The 21919-nt window shown below is 46.3% G+C and overlaps 1 protein-coding gene across 1 annotated transcript in view; it reads right to left on the bottom strand.

Moving 5' to 3' along the window:
- The window catches only part of CHCHD3 (coiled-coil-helix-coiled-coil-helix domain containing 3), a 1467811-nt gene that overhangs the window by 100921 nt on the left and 1344971 nt on the right, over positions 1–21919 (bottom strand). Inside the window, exon 7 of the mRNA XM_069629626.1 lies at positions 2916–3051. Within this exon, the coding sequence (XP_069485727.1) occupies positions 2916–3051 (136 nt within the window). The remainder of the gene's footprint in view (positions 1–2915; positions 3052–21919) is intronic.

Raw genomic sequence — 21919 nt, 5'->3', positions numbered from 1 at the left:
CTGTTCAATATCTGTCAACATACTTGCACTCTTGACCATTGTCGAACAGGCAGGGATGATTCGTAAGAGACCCATATATGCTGCATTTGTGGATTATAGTGCTGCTTTCGACACAGTTGACCCTGCCAGGCTGTGGGGGAAGTTAGATGGTTGGGGGATTTCACCTGGCTTATTTAAGATGATTATTGCTGTTGCACGCTGAGACGCATGTAAAAATAAGGTTGGAGGGTGATAGGTGAACTTTGGCTTGGATCCAAACAGATGGCTGCGTGAAGCAGGATTGCCTCCTGGCCCCCATCCTCTTCAACCTATACCTGTGTGACATGGGGCTTGCGCTGGCTGACCCCAAGTGTCTCCCTCTGAAACTTGGCGATATGGTGGTACTATGGATGGGGTACACACACATTGTTTTGGACCTCACGCCAGGCGGCCTCCAAACCTCCTTGGATAACCCCAACTCCTACTCGGTCCTGAACTCTTTGAGGGTAAATACTGCCAAAACTAAGATCATGGTCTTTGAGACTTCCCGCAGACGTGCAGTCAGAGTGGGTTGGAACTTGAAGGGTATTCCAATTGAGGTTGTGAGCCCGTATGTTTATTTGGGCATTGTATTTGAATAAAGTCCTAGAGGCACGTCTCATCTGAGTGGACTAAAGGTCCACTTTGTGTGAATTCTGGGGGCCGTTTGTTCATTAGCAAGCCGGTGAGGAGGCTACTCGGTGGGAATATAGCTCAAATCGTTCAATGCAAAAATTGTTCCTTTCTTCTCTGAGATTACCATCCTATGTCCCGGCTTAGATGATTGTCTTGGAGTTTGATCTCACCATGATCCATGAGCGTATTGTATTAAGCAGCCTGATGCACTATTGGAGACTTGTACACACCCAGAGCAACACTTTGATGGGGATCCTGTTTAAGGCCTTTACTACCAAGGCTGACCATATGAAGTGTTCAATTCTGGGAAAGAGGTCAGGCCTCGTTGATCAGTGGCTCGGGAGTTCACACGAGGGTCTCCTGCTGCTGGGTGTAAACCAATTCAAGCGTGCGATGAGGGGGAAATTGGTGACACTCAACCGTGAGCAAATGATAGTCACTCTGGCTGCTAAGTCAACAGATGATGGGGGTCTATCCGTACATACTGGAAAAACAGTTGGTCCCCTCGTATATCTGCAAGTTTCTGGGTGACCATATTGTGTGGGACTATCCCTGGTTTAAATTCAATGCAGTGAACACATTTGAAATTGTTGGCCGGTGGTCAATAATTCCTAAGGGGGACAGATGTGGTTGTTTTTGTGGCAACGATGAGATGGAAACAGTTCATCTCCCAACACATTGTGATACACTGATTGAGCTGCGTAGATGGGCCCTTAGGGCTTCAGGGTTGGAACCTTCCCTTCCACCAGCCACGCTGTGGGGTCTTTCTAGGTCTGGAGCCCATGAGGGACTCGTTTTTTTTCCCACCAAAATGTGGGGAGAGGTGTATGGCATAATTCAAATGCTCATGTCAGTATTCAACAGGTGGAGTAACTACCTACCTACAAGCAGTGCGCCTGGTGCCCATTACAGCGCTATAGGCCCTGAAGAAAGTGGTCCCACTAGCATACACCACTGAAACTGGTCGGCTAATGTTTTTCTGGGGATCTCGCATCAATTTAGGGATGCCCTATATTAATGTATGTGTATAGACTCTGCACACATGTTTTTTTTTTAATTTTAATGGACTAGTACTTCTCAAGGGCAGGATAATCAAAGCAATTCGGTCTCCTGCCATAACCTCAGCACTTCCAGGCACAGTGCAAAGTGTCCTTCAGTGTTTTTTTTTATTAAAACGTTTTGCTGTTTACAATAGGGCAAGCCTCTCTCTGTCCCCTCACCCTAGATAAGCGGTTCACCGCCGGCATCTAGGGAGTTACACTATTGCAAGGGCAAAGTTAGTATGGTTGGAGGGCTAAGGTTGTAGAGGACTATATGATGAAACAATTATCAGTATGTTGTACCTGTACTGTGTGTGTGAATACTTTTGTGTTTGTGTACAGGTTACATACGCACCCTTATTCCTTGAGTGTGCTTATAGCCCCAGGGACTGACCAGTACCTTCAAAACGAAGACTTGAGGTTGAACAGGTGAGTGAAGCTAAAAAGGCTTCACTGACCACACAATCTGCCAGGATACTAAAACTGATATGTTGGAGGGGACGCTGAAATCAAAGGAGGGAAAATTGCAAAAAGAAAACATGTCCTTAACACCTTCGCTTACAGAGGGAATTCAAGTGGATAAGGGCGAGAAAGAAAAATTGTAAAGAGAAACCAAAAACTAAAATGTGATGTTATGGAAAGTATGTCTATTATGGAAAGTGAATGGTTTACTTTAACGCATGTAAATGAACTATACAAGTCAAACATCTATTATATTACTTGAGGAAATGCAGGTTTCCTTCCCACATTGCTAGGTACTAGTAGCAAAATGGCTTACATCTAGATTCAGGGCTGCCCAGTACTAACCTCTAACGCTGATCAGCAATGCCAGTTGCGCCACCGCAAGAATATATTATCGAAAATGCAGAGAAGGGGCGTCCCAAATCTGAAAAGCCCTTTACCACTTTGGAAACAGTTGTCATAAGGAAGGGATTTTGTAGGTGTAAATGTACTGGGGTCACTTTCATATTGTCTGATTCGCCATCACTTAAGCATGTTTTAACCTCTCCAATTTCCTTTAAAACTTAACGTGCACCAACAAATCCATGGAATATTCCTACGATGTAAGGGAGTATGAGTTGGGCAAGAACTAAGACACAGAAATAATAAATCCTTTAAACATATGTAGGTTCTAATTAATGCATATAATTTAAAAGGCTAACCTTGTATGTTAACACTTAGTTTTCATTAGGTGCTCACTGGACGCATTGATGCTCTCACCTGTTTAGCGCTGTTGACACAATACAGATACTGGCTAGCGAGTGAAGAGCAATTGAGAGTTTTCTTGGGATTCTCCTGGTAGCATTGGAAGATTTTCCCCTGCAGATCGGCACAAATTGGATTAGCATCATACCTCCTAGAGAAAAAGAAGGAAAAACACATTTTAGGTAGAAACATACATCTTCATGATCTTGAACTGCTTTGCACCCTGATGAGGGGCAAAAGGTTTTGGTGGTTGACCAGGTTGTTTGGCAGTTCACATAACTACCAGCCATTAGTAATCCGTACATATCCATGACCTAAAACAAATCTGTATGTTTCTGTGAACAGAATAAGCTGAAACAGCAACATTGTTACGGAGGTGACTAATCATTTGAGTAACATCTTAGTCTCGTCTGATACCCAATATATATTCTGTTTTACTTTGATCTTTTTCTTTAAAGAGGACTCAAGATGGCATCTGGGCTGTTCAGGTGTGTGGTCTAGTCAACGTTTATCCCAATGTTAAGGCATCTGCCACACCTTTCTAGCCTCGTCCTTACCTTCATGAAACTACCTTAGCTAGAATATGGGAATGATTTCTGCAGCATTTGACAATATACTTTTTTGGAAAAGACTTTGATGGACACTTCTAATGTTAAAAAGATAAAAGGGAACGAAGGAGGACTGGTTTTCTGATTGCAGCAATTGTGGTCACAATAAGAGGGGCTAAGATTTAAATAAAAATAAAAAATCTCGCATCACTACATTCAAAAGTATCCCTGCCCCCTCCATTCATTGTATAAAACAATTTGATACAAAAGTATATATATATATATCGCCCTACAGACAGATCACCTTCTTAGTATATAGGTCCGTATAATGTGAAACTAATACAACAATAAAGGTAATACTGGTACCTACATACAGAGAATTCCTGAACTTCAGCAAGCAATGAAGAAAGTATTTTTGTGAACTTTTTTCAAATTAGAAAATCGGGCCATCGAATAATTAATTACATATTGACGTCTTGAGGTCAATCTGACCCCTAGAAATATGAATTTATTTTTGGATTCACACATGTTCGGCGTAGCTGGATACCCACATCCATCTTCACTGAACCCCAGTCACCAGATGGACAGCCTGTCGACTGCTCTGCATGGAGTCAAGAAGTGGAGCGTAATGGAGTGAGGAGGGCATGGGGAGAGAGGTGAGGCAATGGGGTTAGGAGGCATGGGGCGATAAATCACGGGTCAGAGAGCATGGGTAGAGACCACCACTGAGGAATACAGATTAGGGTTTGGGTTTATGGAGTTTAGCGTTTGGGGTAAACACCCTACACCCCCGTTTAGGAAGCATGAGGGAAGGAAGATTTGATGAAATAAGATTTGGTGCAAGGAGCTTGGTGGCTGCTATTTCGGAGCGCGAATGAACAATGGGTTAGGAGTCGGTGCAAACACATAGATGCATTAATTCCTTACAGTCCAGTTTTTGAAACGGCGAGTGACACCATTATTAGTCCAGTGTGCCATATTGAACGCAGCTCCCAAAACATAATTGTACTTAAGTCCTGAAGTTCATCAGCAAGACCAGACTATAGTATATAATTTCTAAAAGAGTGAGGGTCTTGGTTGACATCAATAGGTAATTTTGTTTCCATGTTAATACAGTCTAAAAACAGATGCTCATCCATACAATCAGTTTCTCCAGCATGACGGTACCCCATATTATTTTAGAACAATTACCTTTAAGTTAAAGTTACTACCTATAAAAAGCAAAGTTTACAAATACCAACGTCAGAAATACCACATTAAGGTTACTACCAACACTGAATGTAAATTGAATATTCATAAAAATAAATATCAATAAATGATAGACTGCAAGTACAGACTATCACAAAACAAATGAAACCTTACCCTAGGCCACATCACTACTCAACAGAACCCATCTTATATATAGGGCAGTTAACATCAGGTGTACCCCACAGCGAGTGTTGTATGTGCTGGTATGAGGCAAGTTTGAATTTCTAGTGTGAGAGACTGTATTTATGTTTATGAATATATAATTTACACTTCGTGTTTATAGTAGCCTTAACAGTTTTATTTCCCAAGTTTGCAGACTTAACTTCTTATAGGTAGTAACCTTAGCTTTTTTTATGTGTTTATTCACTGATTGCATTATTTTTTGGTTGAGGTGTTAGCATAGGTGTATGTATATTCGTCTATTGTGGTGGAGAGCATTGCGTTTCATGGGGCATGTGAATTGTGGCGACCGGTGTAGTTTATGTGAAAGGGTGTACATTTTGAGGATGATTGGATTGCGGTCAAGTATGTGGATTGTGGCGACTGGTATTGCGGCTGTGGATGGGTGTGTATTGTGACAGAGGCTACAGAATTGTAGGGAAAGGGTGGTAAGCGGCATAGGGTAAATTTAGTGATGTAGGCTACTGGTGGGTATGTGTGAATTTATTTTATTTATTGGACATTTGTATGGAGCCTATACACAAGTGGTTCCAGGCGCCAGAAGACAAAGGAGGCGGGGGAGACTAGGGAACACAAAAGTAGAACCTAAAACGGTTACATTGGCCATGTCACAATCCTACCGTGAAAGTGCATGACAAGGTGGTAAGCGCAGGGGGTAGAGTGAAAAGTGCAGGAGTGGGGTGCCCCAGGGTGGGGGCGGGCAAGTGCTAGGTGGGCCTAATTGGCAAGTGCCAGGGAGGAGGGGGAGGGAGGATGAGTGTGGTGGACAGGGAGTACAAGGTTGGGCTAGTCCGGGAAAGGGAGCCTGAAAGCAAGTGCTGGCAGGGGATGGTGGGGGGTTGGGAGGGGGGACTTGTAGGGGGTGGTCTGGCCCCAGGGTGACTCTGAAGGGACTAGGCCCCAGTTGCAGTGACAGAGGGAGAGTTAGCATGGGGTGGGGGCGGGGGTGGGCAGGAAAGTTGAAAGGTTTCCGTGAACTTAAGAAAATCCGGCTGAAGTCTGAGGGGGGCAGGGAGGCCGTTCCAGAGGGAGGAACCAGCCAAGGAAAGGCATCTACCTCCCACTCTCTGCATGGAGAAACGTTTCATCTGCAGGGAGTTGGACCCGGAGGACCAAAGGACTCTGGCTAGGAGGTATTTAGGGAGGGAAAACTGGATATAGAGAGGTCACAGGCTCCAGACAGCCTTGTTAATGATGCAAAGGGTCTTGAAGTTGACTCTTGAGGGCACCGGGAGCCAGTGGAGAGATTAGGGCTGGAAAGATGAGGTCCCTGGGCTTGAGGCCAAGGATAAGTCTTGCATTCCTATTCTGGATTAGTTCAGGGGGGGCGAAGGGAGGAAAGAAGCAGATTGAGAAAGAGACTGTTGCAGTAGTCCAGCCTAGAGAGAACCAGGGCTCTGGAGATGTTGAGCTTCTGGGGTAAGGTGAGGAAAGGTAGAATGCCCCTGGGCAGGTGCAGTTGAAAATCTGACTTCTTGGCAAGGTCCGTGGTGTGTGGATAGAAAGGGAGAGAGGCGTCAAAGATGTTTCCAAGGTTTTTTGGCTCACAATTAGGTGAGGTGAGGGGACACAAGGAGCCAGGCAAGATAGTGAGGAGGAACCAAGGAGCAGGCATCCCAATGAAAAGGATATCAGTCTTACTGGCATTAAGGCAGAGATCATTGGCAGAGCACCATGCCTTAATAGCAATCAGGCAGTCTGGTATGAGGGAGCTGGAGGAGGTAGAGGATGGCAGCTTGAAAGACAGCTGTGTCTCATCTGCATAACACTGGAAGTGAGGGGAGAAGGTGGAGATCAGGTGGGTCAGAGGGGTCAGGTAGGTGTTGAAGAGCCATGGTGATAGGATAGCACCCTGGTGGACGCCACAGGTAGATAATGAGGTGGAGGAGATAAAAGGACCCATTTGCACTTGGGATGGTCTGTTTGAAAGGAAGGAGGCAAGCCACACCAGTGCCCTGTCCGTGATGCTGAGGGTATTACGGAGACTGTTTATGAGAATGGAATGGCTGACTGTCAAAGGCAGAAGAAAGATGAAGAGGATCAGAAAAGAGGGAGTTTTCGGGTCCAGATTAGAGAGTAGGTCCTCCCAGGTGTTCTTGAGAGCAGTTTCCGTGCCTCTGGATGCCCTGAAAGCGAACTGGCGGTCATGGAGGTAGCCAGCCACATCAGTGTGGCGGGTCAGTTGGGGGGGGGCGGGGGGGGGTGACCAGCGTCTCCATGCGTTTGCCCAAAGAAGGGGTTATAGAGCTAGGGCGATAGTTAGCCAGGCAAGAAGGGTCAGCAGATGGATTTGTAAGGAGAGGGTGCATAAAACAGTGCTTAAGGGGTTGTCGGAAGGAGCCAGTGGCACATGAGTGGTTGCAGAGGCCAGCCAAGGCTGGGGCCAGAGAGGCTATGTTGTCCTTTATGGTTCTGGAGGAGCAGGGGAGCACCTGTTTAGAGGAGACTCATCGAGCAGACAACCCTAGAGATCTCATCTGGTGCAATGGGAGAGAAGGAGGAGAGTATGGGGGAACTCCGGGGGGCCAAGGGAGGCAAGAGAAGGGTCAGATGACAGAGGACAGAAATTTGGAGAAGTGAGCGGCCAGTGCAGAGCAGAGGGCCTGGGTGGGAGGAGAGGAGACTGCGGTAGGATTGGCCAGTTCCTTACAGATTATAAAGAGTTCAGCCATTTTACTGGTGGTTCCAGTGAGGCAGGTTTGGACATGATATTGCCGTTGGAGTAGGCAGAAGGCCAGTTTGTTAGAGGATGAGCTAGATGCCTGCCACTTCCGCTCGGCAGCTTCACACTTGTGTTTCAAGAGTTGCGTTTGGAGGCAGGCTTCATACGGATCCTTATGACGGGGGCAAGGATGCCCAGGGTGTTAGAGATAGAGAGATGGACTTTAGCTAGAACGAGTCAGAAGGAGAGTCGAAAGACGGGGGCAGAGGAGGGATGAAGGAAGAGGCAAATGCAGAGACTGGCACACGCTTCATCGGTCGAATGATGGAGAATGAGACTCGCAGTGCGAGGGGAGGCATCATCAGGGGACAGGGGAGGTCAAGGTGGGAAGAAAGGAGAGAGTGGACAGACCAGAAGAGTAGCGTAGTAGTAAGAGGGGTAGTATGAGGGTTGGAGAGAGGGATGTCTGTTGCGATGAGAGCATCCAAGGTGTGTCCGACAGGGTAGTCAGTCAAAATCTCGAAAACAAAATATCGAATACAAAAAGACCGGAAAAAAAAATATCGAAAAAAAAAATATCGAATTTTTTATTTATTTATTTATATATGTTTTTGGGGTCAGGTAAGTAAAAAAAAGGGGTAAAATAAAAAAAAAATGAAAAAAAGGGGGGTTGGGGGGAACCCCCCCATTTAAAAAAAAAACACATTGAAAAAAAAATTCGATATTTTATTTTTCGGCCTTTTGTATTCGAGATTTTGGTTTTCGAGATTTTTGAATTCGATATTATCACTATGAACCGTCCGACAGAGTGGGTTGGCCAAGAGGTAAAGATAGTGAGGGAAAGAGTTGCAGAGTTTGCGAAAGAGAACAGTTGCCATATCTGGAGGGTCGAGATGGATGTTAAAAGTTCCCAAGGAAGATTGGTTTGGGGGAGGAGGCGAGAAGAGGAGTACAGTCAGCCCATTCTGAGAGCAAAAATGTGGTCGGTCTGGGGGGGCAGTAGATAGTAGCGAGAGTAAGAAAGAAAGTAGGTGAGATAGAAAGTCTGCAGACTAGGCTTTCAAAGGATGAGCAGGTTTGAGTGGGGATAATGGAAGCAGGAACCCACTCAGGGAAGATCAGAGCTACTCCACCACCAGACCGGGAGGATCTGGGATTGGGCAGGATCTTGTAGCCCTCAGGGAGAAGTGTGTTAAAAGCAGTGAGGAAGCTGGTCTGGAACTACATCTCAGTGAGAGCAAGCACATTAAGGTTGTTAAGGAGGTGACAGATGTCAGAGGAGTGTTTTATAGAGTGAGAATGTAGGGTCGCTAAGTGAAGCTGGTTGCTCCCTTTAAAATATTTGAGAAGGGGACACAGGGGTGGGGTGCCACCATTGGGGGAAGGGGAAAGGGGGATCGAAGTGTGGCAGGAAGTTGTCAAGAAGGAGGAGGTTGGGCCGATAGCCTTGGGCCATGATAGTGCCATTGTGATAGACCTTAACATTGCATATGGAAGATGCAAAAGTGAGGCAAGAGCACTTCCCATCTGGTGCCACCAGTAATGGGTGAGGAGGAGAAAGTGGGGAGGAGAGACACATATGGGGAGTACATAAGCCAGAAGAATTAACAGTAAAGAGAACATCAGTGATAGTCTGTCTGGAGGAAGCAATGATGTAGGTGTATGCGATGGGCAGACCAGGGTTGGAACTCAGAAGTGCCTTTTTTAAGTTTCTTCCTTCCAGACTTCATGAGAGAGGGAGAATAAGCAATGAAGAAGCAGTTTGAATAGATATGAGAGAAAGAGAGCACCATGGGGGCAGAGACAAAAAGTGGGATGTGCGTCAGATGCTAGCAAGGGAGAGGGTCAGAGGCACTAAGCAACAATAGGATCTCAGCAGGTGGCCAAGCAGACAGAATCAATGAACACACTAGAAATGCCCAGATTAACAAAATAATTAAATTGCAAAGCACTCCTAAATTCGATTTTTCCAGAAAGCTCTAGAAACAGTACAGAATGGAGGATGAAGAGCACTGCATGTGGTGGCATGGGCTGACGGTATGTGTGCATGGTAGAGTCTATGGTAGCATGGGCTGATGAGGGTATCTGGAGCTTGGTCGAAGTATCCATCTAATGTCAACAACATTGGCTTTCCCAATGCATGCTAAATGTGCTGACAGTTAGATGCTCGTATATCATATTGCACTTTATGAAACAAGATGCAATGCTATGACAAATTGTTACAGAACGACAAACACCGTCATTGTTTGCTTTGTCAATAACGGATGAGTTTTCAGTCATATGTTTGTATATTAAAGTTTAGGAAAGTAGGTACATAGCTATGACCATTTATTTGTCAATGACTAACTATAAAGCCCAAACTTTGCCCATTCCTGCTCGATGAGTTTTCAGTTCCATGTTCTTGCATATCACATTACCCCACATTTACAAAACGAGATATGAAGCTACAACCATATTTTAGATTAAATACAAACAAAGCACGTTTTGCCAATACTGGTTTGTCTTGAGTCATGGGCCTTAGTCGTCGTATTTTGAATTGAACAATTAGACTTTACGAAAGTAGATGTAAAAGGAACGAGCTTTGTCCATGAACTATTTATTGGCTTTGCCAATGCTGGTTTGATGAGTTTTCATTCCCATGTCCATATATCTATCTACTACCTAGTTAATGGGTTAATATTTACTCACAAACGCATTGCTCGGAATGAGAAAGCGGGAGGCCAGTTCTTTGCAAAAAACACCTAACACAACGAGAAATCTGACCTGCAAGTGAAAAAGAGCTGTGCACATACACAGTAGTGTTGATCCCCAGTATTACGTCTAACAAATTAGGTAACACAGCTCACTGCAATATATTGCAGATGGTGTACATGTATGCAACATGCACATCTAGAAGTTAAACTACATTGTCTATGGGTGTTGAACTGTTTGCGTGTCCATCTGTCTCTATATCTCACTCGAAGACGTAATTTTGTAGCTTCATGTGCCAAGAAACAAATTATGAATGTACACACAGTACAAAATACTAAGGTGCAACCTTTTTTTGTGCTGTTGTATATTCTTGTATCTGTATATTCATATGATCGCATGTCACATTACAGATTGGACAAACACATCCATGCCTATAATGGCTGTGTCACTAAGTACTTGGATAATGGTCACTTAAATATTTTGCTCTAAATCAGACAATGTGGGCACAGTTCTTAGTAGCCACCACCGAAGAGAGCGAGTTATCTGTCATGCAAGTGACCATGAGCTGCGTACACCGAGATGCAGCTGTCGATGTGTATATTTGTATGTTTGCATTTCACAGTACACCATACGAAGACATACACTACACGCGTTTGGATGTTCTACAATCGAACCTGCGTGTGTATGTTTTATTTCAAATTCACATTACAGCTCCAGTGATGAATTCCTTGTTTGTGTTTACGCATTAATCTCTTGTGATTGGCTGATGGGATTTTCACAACATTTTTGAAGTAAAGCAAACACGTGTGCCATAAAATGAATTTTCCCTATGCAAATGTACATTCTAACAAAAAGAATGATTTGAACGTCTTATAAACTTTGAACCACTGCATGGATTATTCCCAAATCTGACATGATTTATCGCATCGTCCAGTATCAGTTGCTTGGCAGATTTGGTGACCATTCGTCCACGGGTTCAAAGGTTATAGGAGAACGAATGTTTCCACTGTGCAATACAATGTGTGCTGAAACAGTAACTGCACTACGGTGACTGCAGCTGCATAACCTTGTTCTAGCCCTCTAAAAATACTGCTCCATAAGCAGCGACTTTTAGAAAAATCAGGGCACGTGCATCAGCTTCCTCTGAACAATAACTATCAGGACCAACTGTTGCAGCTTTCCGAATGAGAAAAAGATGGGAGCATTGGATAATGAGCATTATGTGGAACGTTGTACAGGGTCTCCTTCCATATTATATATAATATTTTTTTAAAAATATACAGCGCATCAAGCCACATTTATCCAGATCCTAAGCACTATAAACTATTACCCAATTTACTGGAACTCAATGTATCAACTTTGGAAGTAAAAAGGGCTGAGTAAGCTCCGTCAGAGTGCAAACTTGCGAAGTACAGGCTTGTCACATGTCAGAAATGAGTGCTTAACTTATAGGCTATCCCCCTAGGATCATCCCCGAGCCGTATGTAGCTGCAGTACAATTAAGTGAGCACATTGGGCAGCCTCAGAGTTGCAAGTTGCTGGTGTATGTTTGGCTGAATTCAGGTAAATTGCTAAATTCAAAAGAGATATTGATGTGCTGCATTCATTAATGGAGCAGCTTAAAAATTACAGGTTACTCACCGTAGTGACTAACGTCCCCTTTCCTCCATGCTGCATAGGCGTCCTTTCCAAAGGACAAGAGACTGAACCTTTTTCCACCAGAAAAAAACCTTCTTCCCCTTTAAATTTAGAGGCGCGCAGAGGTGTGGCCAACGGAGCATGCACTGACCTGACTCCGCCTTCCGGCGCCACACCTCAGTCCACATCGACAATAGATTTAGCATTGCCTAATGACACCATTATTTGGGGGAGGTTGGTGGGACGTATGGGGGAAAGGGAACTAAGGTCTAACTTCTAATTACTCTTGCGTCCTGTCCCCTTTCCTCCATACTGCATGGGCAATTACAACTGACTGTAGCCCCAGGGTGGAGAGGATACCCTCCTTAAGCAAATAGGTTCCTGAGAACCGCCTGTCCGAAAGCCGCATCAGATCTAGAGCCGGCATCCAAACAGTAATGCTTGCAGCAAGCCAAGGAAGTGGCCCAAATGGCGGTTCCGCTTATGACTTGCCAAGGGACATGGCGCTGGAATGCGATGGCTGTTGCCTTGGCCCTGATTGCGTGGGCGTGCATGTTGGCCGGAAGCGGCTTATGCTGGCCCTCGTATGCTTCCTTGATGGAAGAGACCATCCAGCGTGATATGGAGGCCTGATGGCCTGGTCTCCAGCATCCGAAAGTGACAAACATGGTGTCCGATTTGCAGAAGCCTTTGGTCCTGTCCAAGTAAAATTTCAGGGCACACCTGACATCCAGGCAGTGCAGTACCCTCTGTGCTTCGTCCTTGGGATCGGGAAAGAACGTAGGAAGGACCATTTCCTCGTTCAAGTGGAAAACAGATGGCACCTTGGGCAGGAATGCCAGGTGTGTCCACAGGACTACTTTGTCCCTGTGAAAGTAAGTATATGGTTCAGAGGTGACCAACTCCTGTCTTTCGCTGACTCTACGAGCCGAGGTGAGGCCGACTAGCAAGGCCGTCTTGATGGTGACCAGCCTGATGTCCGCAGACGCCATTGGCTCAAACGGCTTGTGCGCCAAAGCGCCCAAGACTATGTTGAGGTCTCACACAGGGTGCAGCCTCTTGACGGGTGGGTAGGGCCTTGCGAGCCCCGTCAAATATTTCTTGACGATAAGATTGGAGGAGGAGAAGATACCCTTCTCCAAGTTCCTGTAAGCCCCGATGGCTGTGATGTATGTACGGCAGGTGTCCACCTGCACACCAGAGAGAGCGAGGTGCGCCAAGAAGGAGAGCACGTCGTCCAAAGAAAATGCCAGGGGGTCAATTTTCTTGGAGTCTGCCCAGTGGCAGATTCTGGTCCATTTACTTTTATACTGAGCCCTGGTAGCCTTGTTCCATGCGCCCTGTATGATTTCCAGATTAGCCTGCAAGAGGCCGAGGTGCAGCAGCGTTACCTACTCAGGTACCACGCTGTGAGGGCTAGTGTCTGTGGGGCGGGTGGATGACCCTGCCCCCCTGATGCGCCAGAAGATGTGCTGGGCACATCGGGAGGTGAATCGGGGGCACCTCTGAGAGGCTGAGCAGCTCCGAAAACCATGGCCTGGCTGGCCACCATGGGGCTATTAGAATGATGTTGAGTTGGAGAGACTCCTTGATCTTGCAAATCACTCTGTGAATCAGCGGAGTGGGCAGGAAGGCATAAGCCTTCATACCGTTCCACTAAAGCCGAAATGCGTCGTCCATGGACCGGGGCACTGTCCCTGTCAGGAGGTGAACTGTGGGCACTTCTTGTTGTGCCAAATGGCAAATAGATCCACCTGTTGAATATCTCCTGAATGACTAAGTCGTTTCGCTGCCACTTGTGATTGTCCGCTCCCAACCTGCTGAGCATGTCCGCCTCCAGGTTGGCTTCGCCCAGGAGGTGGACTGCCATGAGGTAGATGTTGTTTCCAGGGCCTACTCCCACATGTTGATTACCAGTCTGCACAGAGGAGTGGATCTGGTGCCTCCCTGCTTGTTGACGTAGTACATGCTGGTCGAGTTTTCTGTCTGAATGAGGACAACCTTGCCCCTGAGAAGTGGTAGGAATGCTTCGAGTGCTAGCCAGATGGCATTCAGCTCTAACCAACTGATGTGGTATTCCTGCTCCTGTCAAGTCCAGGTGCCTTGGACCGAGAGATCGTCAATGGTGGCTCCCCAGCCCCCGAGCGAGGAGTCTGTGGTGATGGTGGCTTGCGGGGTGGGCGGCCGAAAGGGCTGCCTGTCTGTAGGTTGCAGTCCCTGGACCACCATGTTAGGTCCGGGTGGAGAGATGGAGGAACATTGATCCTCTCGGATTGAAAGCCCCGCTCCTGGCTCCATGCGGCCGCGAAGTACAGCCGAATCCTCCTCATTCTCGTGTGTGGGACGGCTAATAGGACTGCCACCGAGAGAACCAAGAGATGCTGGTACCACCAAGCCAAGATCATCCTCTCTGTTGAGGAAGTGGACAGTGGCCCTCTTGACGGCGAAGATCTTGTCCTCCGACGGAAATACCTTCTCGGAGCACGTGACCCAGATGAGGCCCAAGAATGATAGTCTGCGTGGATTGAGATTGAGCGAGAAGCCTAGATTGTGCAGCATGTTCATAAGGGCATGGCAAGAGTGGTGAACCGCTTCCGGAGATGTAGCCCTGACGAGCCAGTCAGCGAGGTATGGGCGGATGTGGAGGCCCTGCGCTCTGAGGAGGGCAGCCACTGTATTCATGAGCCTGGTAAAGACTCTGGGGGCCGAGTTGAGGTCAAAAGGAAGGACCTTGTATTGAAAATGGTAGTCCATGATCCTGAACCAAAAGAAAGAACAATGGGGCTGCCAAATTGGGACGTGTAGGTACGCGCCCTTCAGATCCAGGGAGCACATCCAGTCTCCCTTGCGCAATGTCTCCGCTATAAAAGCTGGTGTAACCATCTTGAATTTCTGCAGGGGTAAGGAGAGGTTGAGGGTGGAAAGGTCCAAAACAACTCTCAGGCCCGCCTGGTTCTTCTTCTGAATGGCGAAAATCCTGGAGTAGAAGCCCAAACCTCGCTGGGAGGCTGGGACCTCCTCCACTGCCTGGCTCTCTACGAGCGACTGGATCTCTGCCAGAAGATATGCTGTCCCAACTTGAGGGAGGAGAGGCTGGATGGGTAAGCGGTACCGCATGAATAATACAGAGAGGATCCAGGGGTCCGCGAAATTCTGGTGCCAGAAATGTGCATGGAGAGCAAGCCTGTCCCCCACTGGAGACACGTGGACCCGAAGGGACCAGTCATGCCTTCTTTCCCTCGGAGGCTGTCGCGGAGGCGGAGGACTGGAAAAAGGCCTTACTCCCCCCCCACCCCTTTTTGTTGCTTATGCCGGTTGAGACGGCGAGTGGTCAGGCTGCCTGGATCTCTGTTCCTGGAAGCCGCGGAACCCTCTGTATGTACGCCCTGTGTCGGAGCACTGCTGTGACTGCGTGTATGACTTGGGCGTGGTCTTTGTCAAGATGAATAAAGCCTTGGCCGTTTGTGAGCCGTTTTTCTTCTCGTCCATGGATGAGTGGAAGAGGTGCCCCCCCCTTGAACGGCAGATCTAATATGCATTCGTGGACGTCCATGTTGAATTTCGTTGCCCGGAACCAGGCTGTCCGTCTCATGTCCGTGGCGATACAGATGGCACCAGAGGTGTCAATATGGCCCATGGTGGATTCCATGAGGTCCTGCACCACCAGCTTGGCCTCAGCCAGTCCTGCTTTACAACACGATTGGCTCTGCGTAGGGAGTTCCGGGAGGAAGTCCGCAATTTCCCACCATAACCTTTGGTTAGCGGCAGCCAGCATGGCATCGGCACTGGCCTGATGAAGATGCAAGGACGCGTTGGAATACAGCTTCATCCTGTAAGCCTCCAAGACCTTCTCCTTCTTGCCTAGCAGCATCGCAGAGGAGGAGGCTGAGGACGACTGCGGCTTGGAGTATAGTGATGCTGCAGTGATCACCGAGGAGTGTGGCTGAGGGTGGGCCGAAAGCAAGAATGTATCCCCCTCCATCTGCCTGTACTTGGCGTCCAGGCGTTGATTGACCGGCTGGACAGAGTGGGGCTTGAGCCAACACTTCTTGGTCAGAGAAACTACATCGGTTTGCAGTGGAATCCCTGTTTTGGCAGAGGGGCATCGCGTGAGGACTTTCGCCAGAACCCCCTTTGCCGGCTGTTCAACCTCAGGTTGAGGTAGGCCCAGGTACTCCGCTAGCCCTGCAAGACATTTGTGGAAAGCCCTGGCTGAGGATGGCGTGTCCGGATCCTCCTCCTCGACCGTATCCTGAGGATCCTGTGGGGGTGGAGGAGTAGCTAGAGCTGGAGGCTGGGGTACACTGACCGCGGTTGGAGGCTGAGGAGGGGGCGGAGGCTGGTACGGAGCTGCCCAAGGAATCGCCTGGGGGGGCTAGAGGCAGCTGCGCCAGGGGCACCGGCGGAGGAGCTTGTGGTGCTGCTAGCATCGTAGGGAGGACCTCCCTGATGGCATCCTGGAGGATAACCCCCATCCAAGATGACTTCATGAGCCTGAGGAACCTCTCGAAGAACCCTTCTTCACTGGCTGGAGAGGTGGTGGGGGTACTGACGGGGTAGTCAGGAGCTGCTAGAGCCGATGCATACTCTGCCCGCATGGACGCAGTGGGAAGCTGCCCTGCGTATAAGGATAGGCTGTCGGCCACGTACCTGGTTGAGGCCAGTCCCACCTTGACACTCGTTCTTTGCCGAACTCCTGGAATGGCGTTGGACGGGTGCATCTGTCTGGCGCGGTAGCCATCTTGTCGAGCTGCCTGCCACGTGCCTGCGACAGTTGCTCGGCTCGCTGGGCCCAGCCTCCTCCAAGATCACTAGGCCTACCCTGCTCCTCGGGCCTAGACCCGGTAGGTGCGACGCCCTCGAACCGGGGGTCAGTGGAGCTGCGTTTAGGCACACCCTCAGACGTATTGCCGGTACTAGGGCGTAGCCCCTCAGACATATTGCTGGTACAAGGGCAGAGCCCCATGGATGATAATCCGGGACAAGAACCTTCCGGTCCCTCAACACCGGGAGGATCTGAGGATCCTCGGCCCGAAGGCCGGTAGCTGCAGCAGCCTCGGTGCACGTGCTGGTACAAGGACCTGAACGGTCTCTCCCGCGCAGGAGTCTCCTTTGCGGGGTGCAAAGGAAAATAGCAGCCCTACCTTGGGCCTGGCTCGGTGTTTCACAAAGTTCTTGAGGTCCTCTGGAGGCAACTCGGAAGAGCTCCCTCCACCTGGCTAGTCTGTTCTTCAGCGATGTCAATGACAGTGAGCCACACGCTGTACAAGCTTGCCAACCATGGTCTGCGCCAAGGCAACATAGGCATCGGGCATGGGGGTCTGAAGTTGGAAAGAGCCCGTTGCAGGATGGACACCTGCTAGACCCTGTGGACGTAGACATGTGCCAGGGAGGTGCGTGACGACGGAGGACCGAGTACCTGAATGATAAAAAGACAAAAAAAGAAAGAAGAAGTATCCTCGCGTGGAATTACATGGCCAAAGCCAAACCCAGGAGCGCTGGTGAATTCGACTCGTTCCAGTCGACGCGGAAAAGGGGACTGAGGTGTCGCGCCGGATGGTGGAGTCAGGGCAGCGCATGCTCCCTGGGCCGCACCCCCGCGCGCCTCTAAATTTAAAGGGGAAGAAGTTTTTTTCTGGTGAAAAAGGTTCTGTCTCCCGTCCATTGGAAGGGATGTCCATGCAGTATGGAGGAAAGGGGACGGGACATAAGAGTAAGTATGTTTGCTAAAACAGGGGGAATCCTATTTGGCGGGCAGGCTAATTGGAGCTATTCTTTAACTGTAGATTATGCTTTTCATTTTTGTTTGCTGAATATTTACAATGTGTAAAGTGAGGACTGAGATGCCCTGTAAGCGCTTTTAAGTTACCTTTGGTGGGATGACGGTGTTAAAAAAGTTAAGGAAGGTGGACAAAATCCAAAAGATAGACCATACATCGGAATAAATAAAAATAACTTGGGTCCTCCCAAGAGAAGCCTGAATCTAGGTAATAAAATATATGATTTTTTTTATTAAACTTTACATGTTGTGTTATTAGCTGACTTTCCATTTCCAGAGCTTCATTTATTACAAATTATTATTCCCCTCTTGTCAGAGCATGAATATCAATTAAAATGGGATCACACAAAGTCCACATGGAAAGGTTGCTGCAAACCTATTTGCAGTATATGCGTAGGTATTTAAAAAACAAGATCACACCATCATGAATTTAATTTAAAAAGTTGCATTGCTTAAATCCCACTTTTTATCAGAAAGAAAATATCCCTTCCACCTCCTATTCTGATCCCAAAGTATAGCAAATTATAGTAAATACATGGTTACCTGCCTCTGGCCATTCTGAAATGTGTTACCTATGATTGTCAAAATCCTCCACGGTTAAAGCGTTTTGCTGCCCACATTTTGTCCCTTTTTACTATGTAACGGAAGAAAAGTTGCTCTTTAGACATAACGGATCCTCATATCGTCATCAATAGAACAGCAAATCGACATGCCTTCTTTGCATAATCAAATACAAATGTTAATTTAAAAAAAGGTCACAGAATGAATCCCCACTCTACTTGAAGGAATAGTTATTATGAAATTATGAATCTATATGCAACTTCTGAGTTGCTTATCATTAATGACTCAATTCTGTTCATAAGTAGCCTTCCAAGTATATAACCATATTTTGCCACTGGGCATACACTCAAAGAGGGATCTGAATAATTTAGTGCTTACTGGTTTGGCAATACCATGTTTACAGGTGCCAGGGCCGCAAGTCCGAACAAAATAAAAAATAATGTGCACCTGAACTAATGGGCGCCCACGATGTGAATATTTAAATAAGACTCCTACCACTTGCACTGCTGGATGTTTCTGTCTTTTTCCCCTTTATCCAGGTAACAGAGGTTGCGGATTACGGAGTACTAGGAGTGAAGCACCCTAGAAGCTTACTTGCCAAAACCTTTGGCATCATCTGTGTTTCTGTGTGTGTACACACTACTGCACCATTAGTCCGGTCTATGGTCACAGGCTGCACACTCATCACCGCTTGAAAAATAACTCTTTGAACTGGAAAAAAGTTGCCATCAAGTTCCAGACCAGAATCAAAGAAATTGCTCTGCTGAACCTGCTAAGGAGAACCCGCTTAGTGGAACACAGCTTAAAACCGAACACAGGGGGACCGAAAACAATAGAGCGACGGAGCTTTGCCAGAACATCCTTTCAAATAAATGATTTGCTTCAGGACATACAAAAAACAGGTCTCTTTCTTTCTGTTAATGAAGTCCACGAAGTCCTCTGGAGTCTGCACTCCAACTCGAGTCAGCAAAGCCCAGTCCTGTAGTCTCATAATACCCTCTGAAGGCTGACCTCCACTGGAATCCAAGTACCTACACAAGACTGACTGAGAACTTCATGTTGCAGGCCATGTGCTGTTGTGCACTGCGTTATTACTTTGACATGTCCTTCAGATTGTTTTTTACTGGTGTTCTACAGGGATTTACAGGAATCCCTTTATTGTTCTACCAAATCCAGTGAAATGAAATGGTAGGGAGGCTGCCAAATTAAGCCAGGATGGCAATACATAACAATAAGGCAGACGGAGCTTACGCTATATGCGAGACTGCACATAAATTGATGCAGAAATGAAGGGGCTGCAGCGTAATACATACATGACAATTTTAAACTCTCCCCAATGATTACTGAACCATGTGAAAAGGCAAGTGAAGTGCTAAGGAGCCCGGCCTATTGATTCTGCCAGATGACAACATCATATTTTATTCATCAATGAAGGGCATAGTAGGCTCTCTGGGGTGATACCTTATGAATTCTGAATTTTAAAGTGAGGCCATTTCACAAGAGACAACATCAATTGTCCACTACGAGAACACAGCCAAAGGAGCACGCTTTGTTATGATGCTACAATATCACAAAAATGCAATAAGCCAATAGATAATTCCATTATGACAAGTAACAATAGCTTGCTCTAAAAAGTACTTTAATAGTCAAAGAAAGGTTTGGCGCCACGTTAGACCATTTAAAAAATGCAAAATCCAGGTTTTGATACCTTTTAACTAACAGACTATATACTGCCAAGATGGTACAATGTATTAGTTTGAAGTTCCATACAAGTCTTAATCAGGCTGTGGTCAGAGTGAAACGAGTAACAAAAAAGGCGCAGTCGCCTCAGATCGTGAGGTGGGACAAACATACAGAAGAGTGCGAGTTGTAATCCAAAGAGCATGCAAGAAAAAAATATACAGACGCCATTTTGATCTCAAAATGTGTGAACGTCAACTCTCCCTCTTTGCACATCCTCCCCAGCTCACGATCTCTGGGGAGGACTACAAAGAATAAAAATGTCCAATGAGTTGTTGGTTCCTCGTTTCACTCTCGAACCACCATCTGATGAAGTCTATGGAACTACAAAAGCCAATAAAATAATGAACTGGACCATCTCTCATGCTATTTCCAGTGAGTCTGCTAAAACACATTAAAACCTGAATTTTGCGTGGCAATAAAGACAGTGAGGGAGAAATCATAAAAGTAGAATTTATTTGATTGTAACATTCTAGTTTAAAAGGGTGACTTCTATTACAAAATACTGAAAACAACTTCCACATTGTGTTTGGATTGGAAAGTCTTGATAAATAAATGGAGACAATTAATCAATTTTCTGCCACTGTTTACACCATTATGTAAATAGTGGGAATAGATATCGTCTGGTATGGATGCAGGATTGCATCATAGATTTTAGTTTAAATTTTGTTTTTGAAATTTGGAGGTTTTTTTTCCATTATTTGAGATAAGACTAAGATTATGGAAAGTCTACTTCACGGTCTAGTAATCATAATGAATTATTGGGGGATAAAATTTTGTATCAGGATGCCTCAAATTAATTTCAAGCTGGGAACAAAGAAATGTTAATAGAAACGTGCACCATGGTTTGACCGATTTCAAATTACTTTAAATAAAACTGATTAACACAAGCCATCAGGTGATTAGGGAGCTTACTGGGAGATTTTACTATATGTGTATCAATAGCAATTTGCAATTGGGTTGCCGGCTGGTAACCCGAGAGATGGCTGAAACTTAAAGGGACATGGAGTGTGACCTTTAATGATAGCTTAAAAATTCACTTCAGGTTCAAAGGTTACTTTTCCTTAATCACGCCTCAAATTCTCTTAAGTCCAAACATTGGGACCAGATCAAGGGGAATGTGTGTTGATTCAGGACAGGCAGTTAAGTGCAAATACTGACGGCAACACGCAAAATTTGGCATCGCGTTTGAAGGACACTGGCACAGAATAATTAATTCTCAGGGAAAGCTTGCGAAGTTGCTCACATGCCAGTCCTACACATTTCTCTGACTGGCATGGGTAAGTGCTAGATGTTGGTTCACCTGCAGGGAAACATGAACAAGTGCCTTCTGTAGAAAGAGCGCTGTGATTTCATAAGAAGCTGTGAAGCAACACCCTACACATCTGTACCAACATGGCTACTAATCAACAGAGTTATCAATGCAGCACAAGATCCCTACCTACAGCCAACCATCTGGGGCGAGATTGTCAAATATTTACCTTGGTGTCACCCATTCAGGGCAATTTAATAACCCACCCAAAACAAGATTCACACAATTTCTTGCATCAGCTTCTTGAATCGATGAAAGTAACCCCAGTATAATGGTTCCAAAACACAATAATCCCACCCCCAAACCCTGAGACAGGAAATAAACTTGTGTAACAATATTCTTATTTCAAAATTGAAAATCATATAAAATATAAATTAATTAGACCTGAAAATACAGGATGAGATCATACATTTCATTGTTTGCAAACACGTTTTTAACAGAGACACAATATACTCCAATGCTGTCTCGCTGTTTGTGTTCCCATTGCATACATTTGTGGTACAATGCCAATTTTATCTCAGCAAATCACTGAAATCATGTACTTAGAAAGGGTCAATATGCAAAATGTATGTAAATTGATCACAATTGCTTAGGAGGGATGTCTTTTGGTCAAAGGTGCATCAATCTCGATTGTGCTCCTTGAGATCAAATACAATCAAA

This window comes from Ambystoma mexicanum, chromosome 12 (assembly GCF_040938575.1).
Source record: "Ambystoma mexicanum isolate Mex_15411 chromosome 12, UKY_AmexF1_1, whole genome shotgun sequence".
In the NCBI taxonomy this organism is placed as follows: Eukaryota; Metazoa; Chordata; class Amphibia; order Caudata; family Ambystomatidae; genus Ambystoma; species Ambystoma mexicanum.
This window is presented reverse-complemented; position numbering and strand designations above follow the sequence as displayed.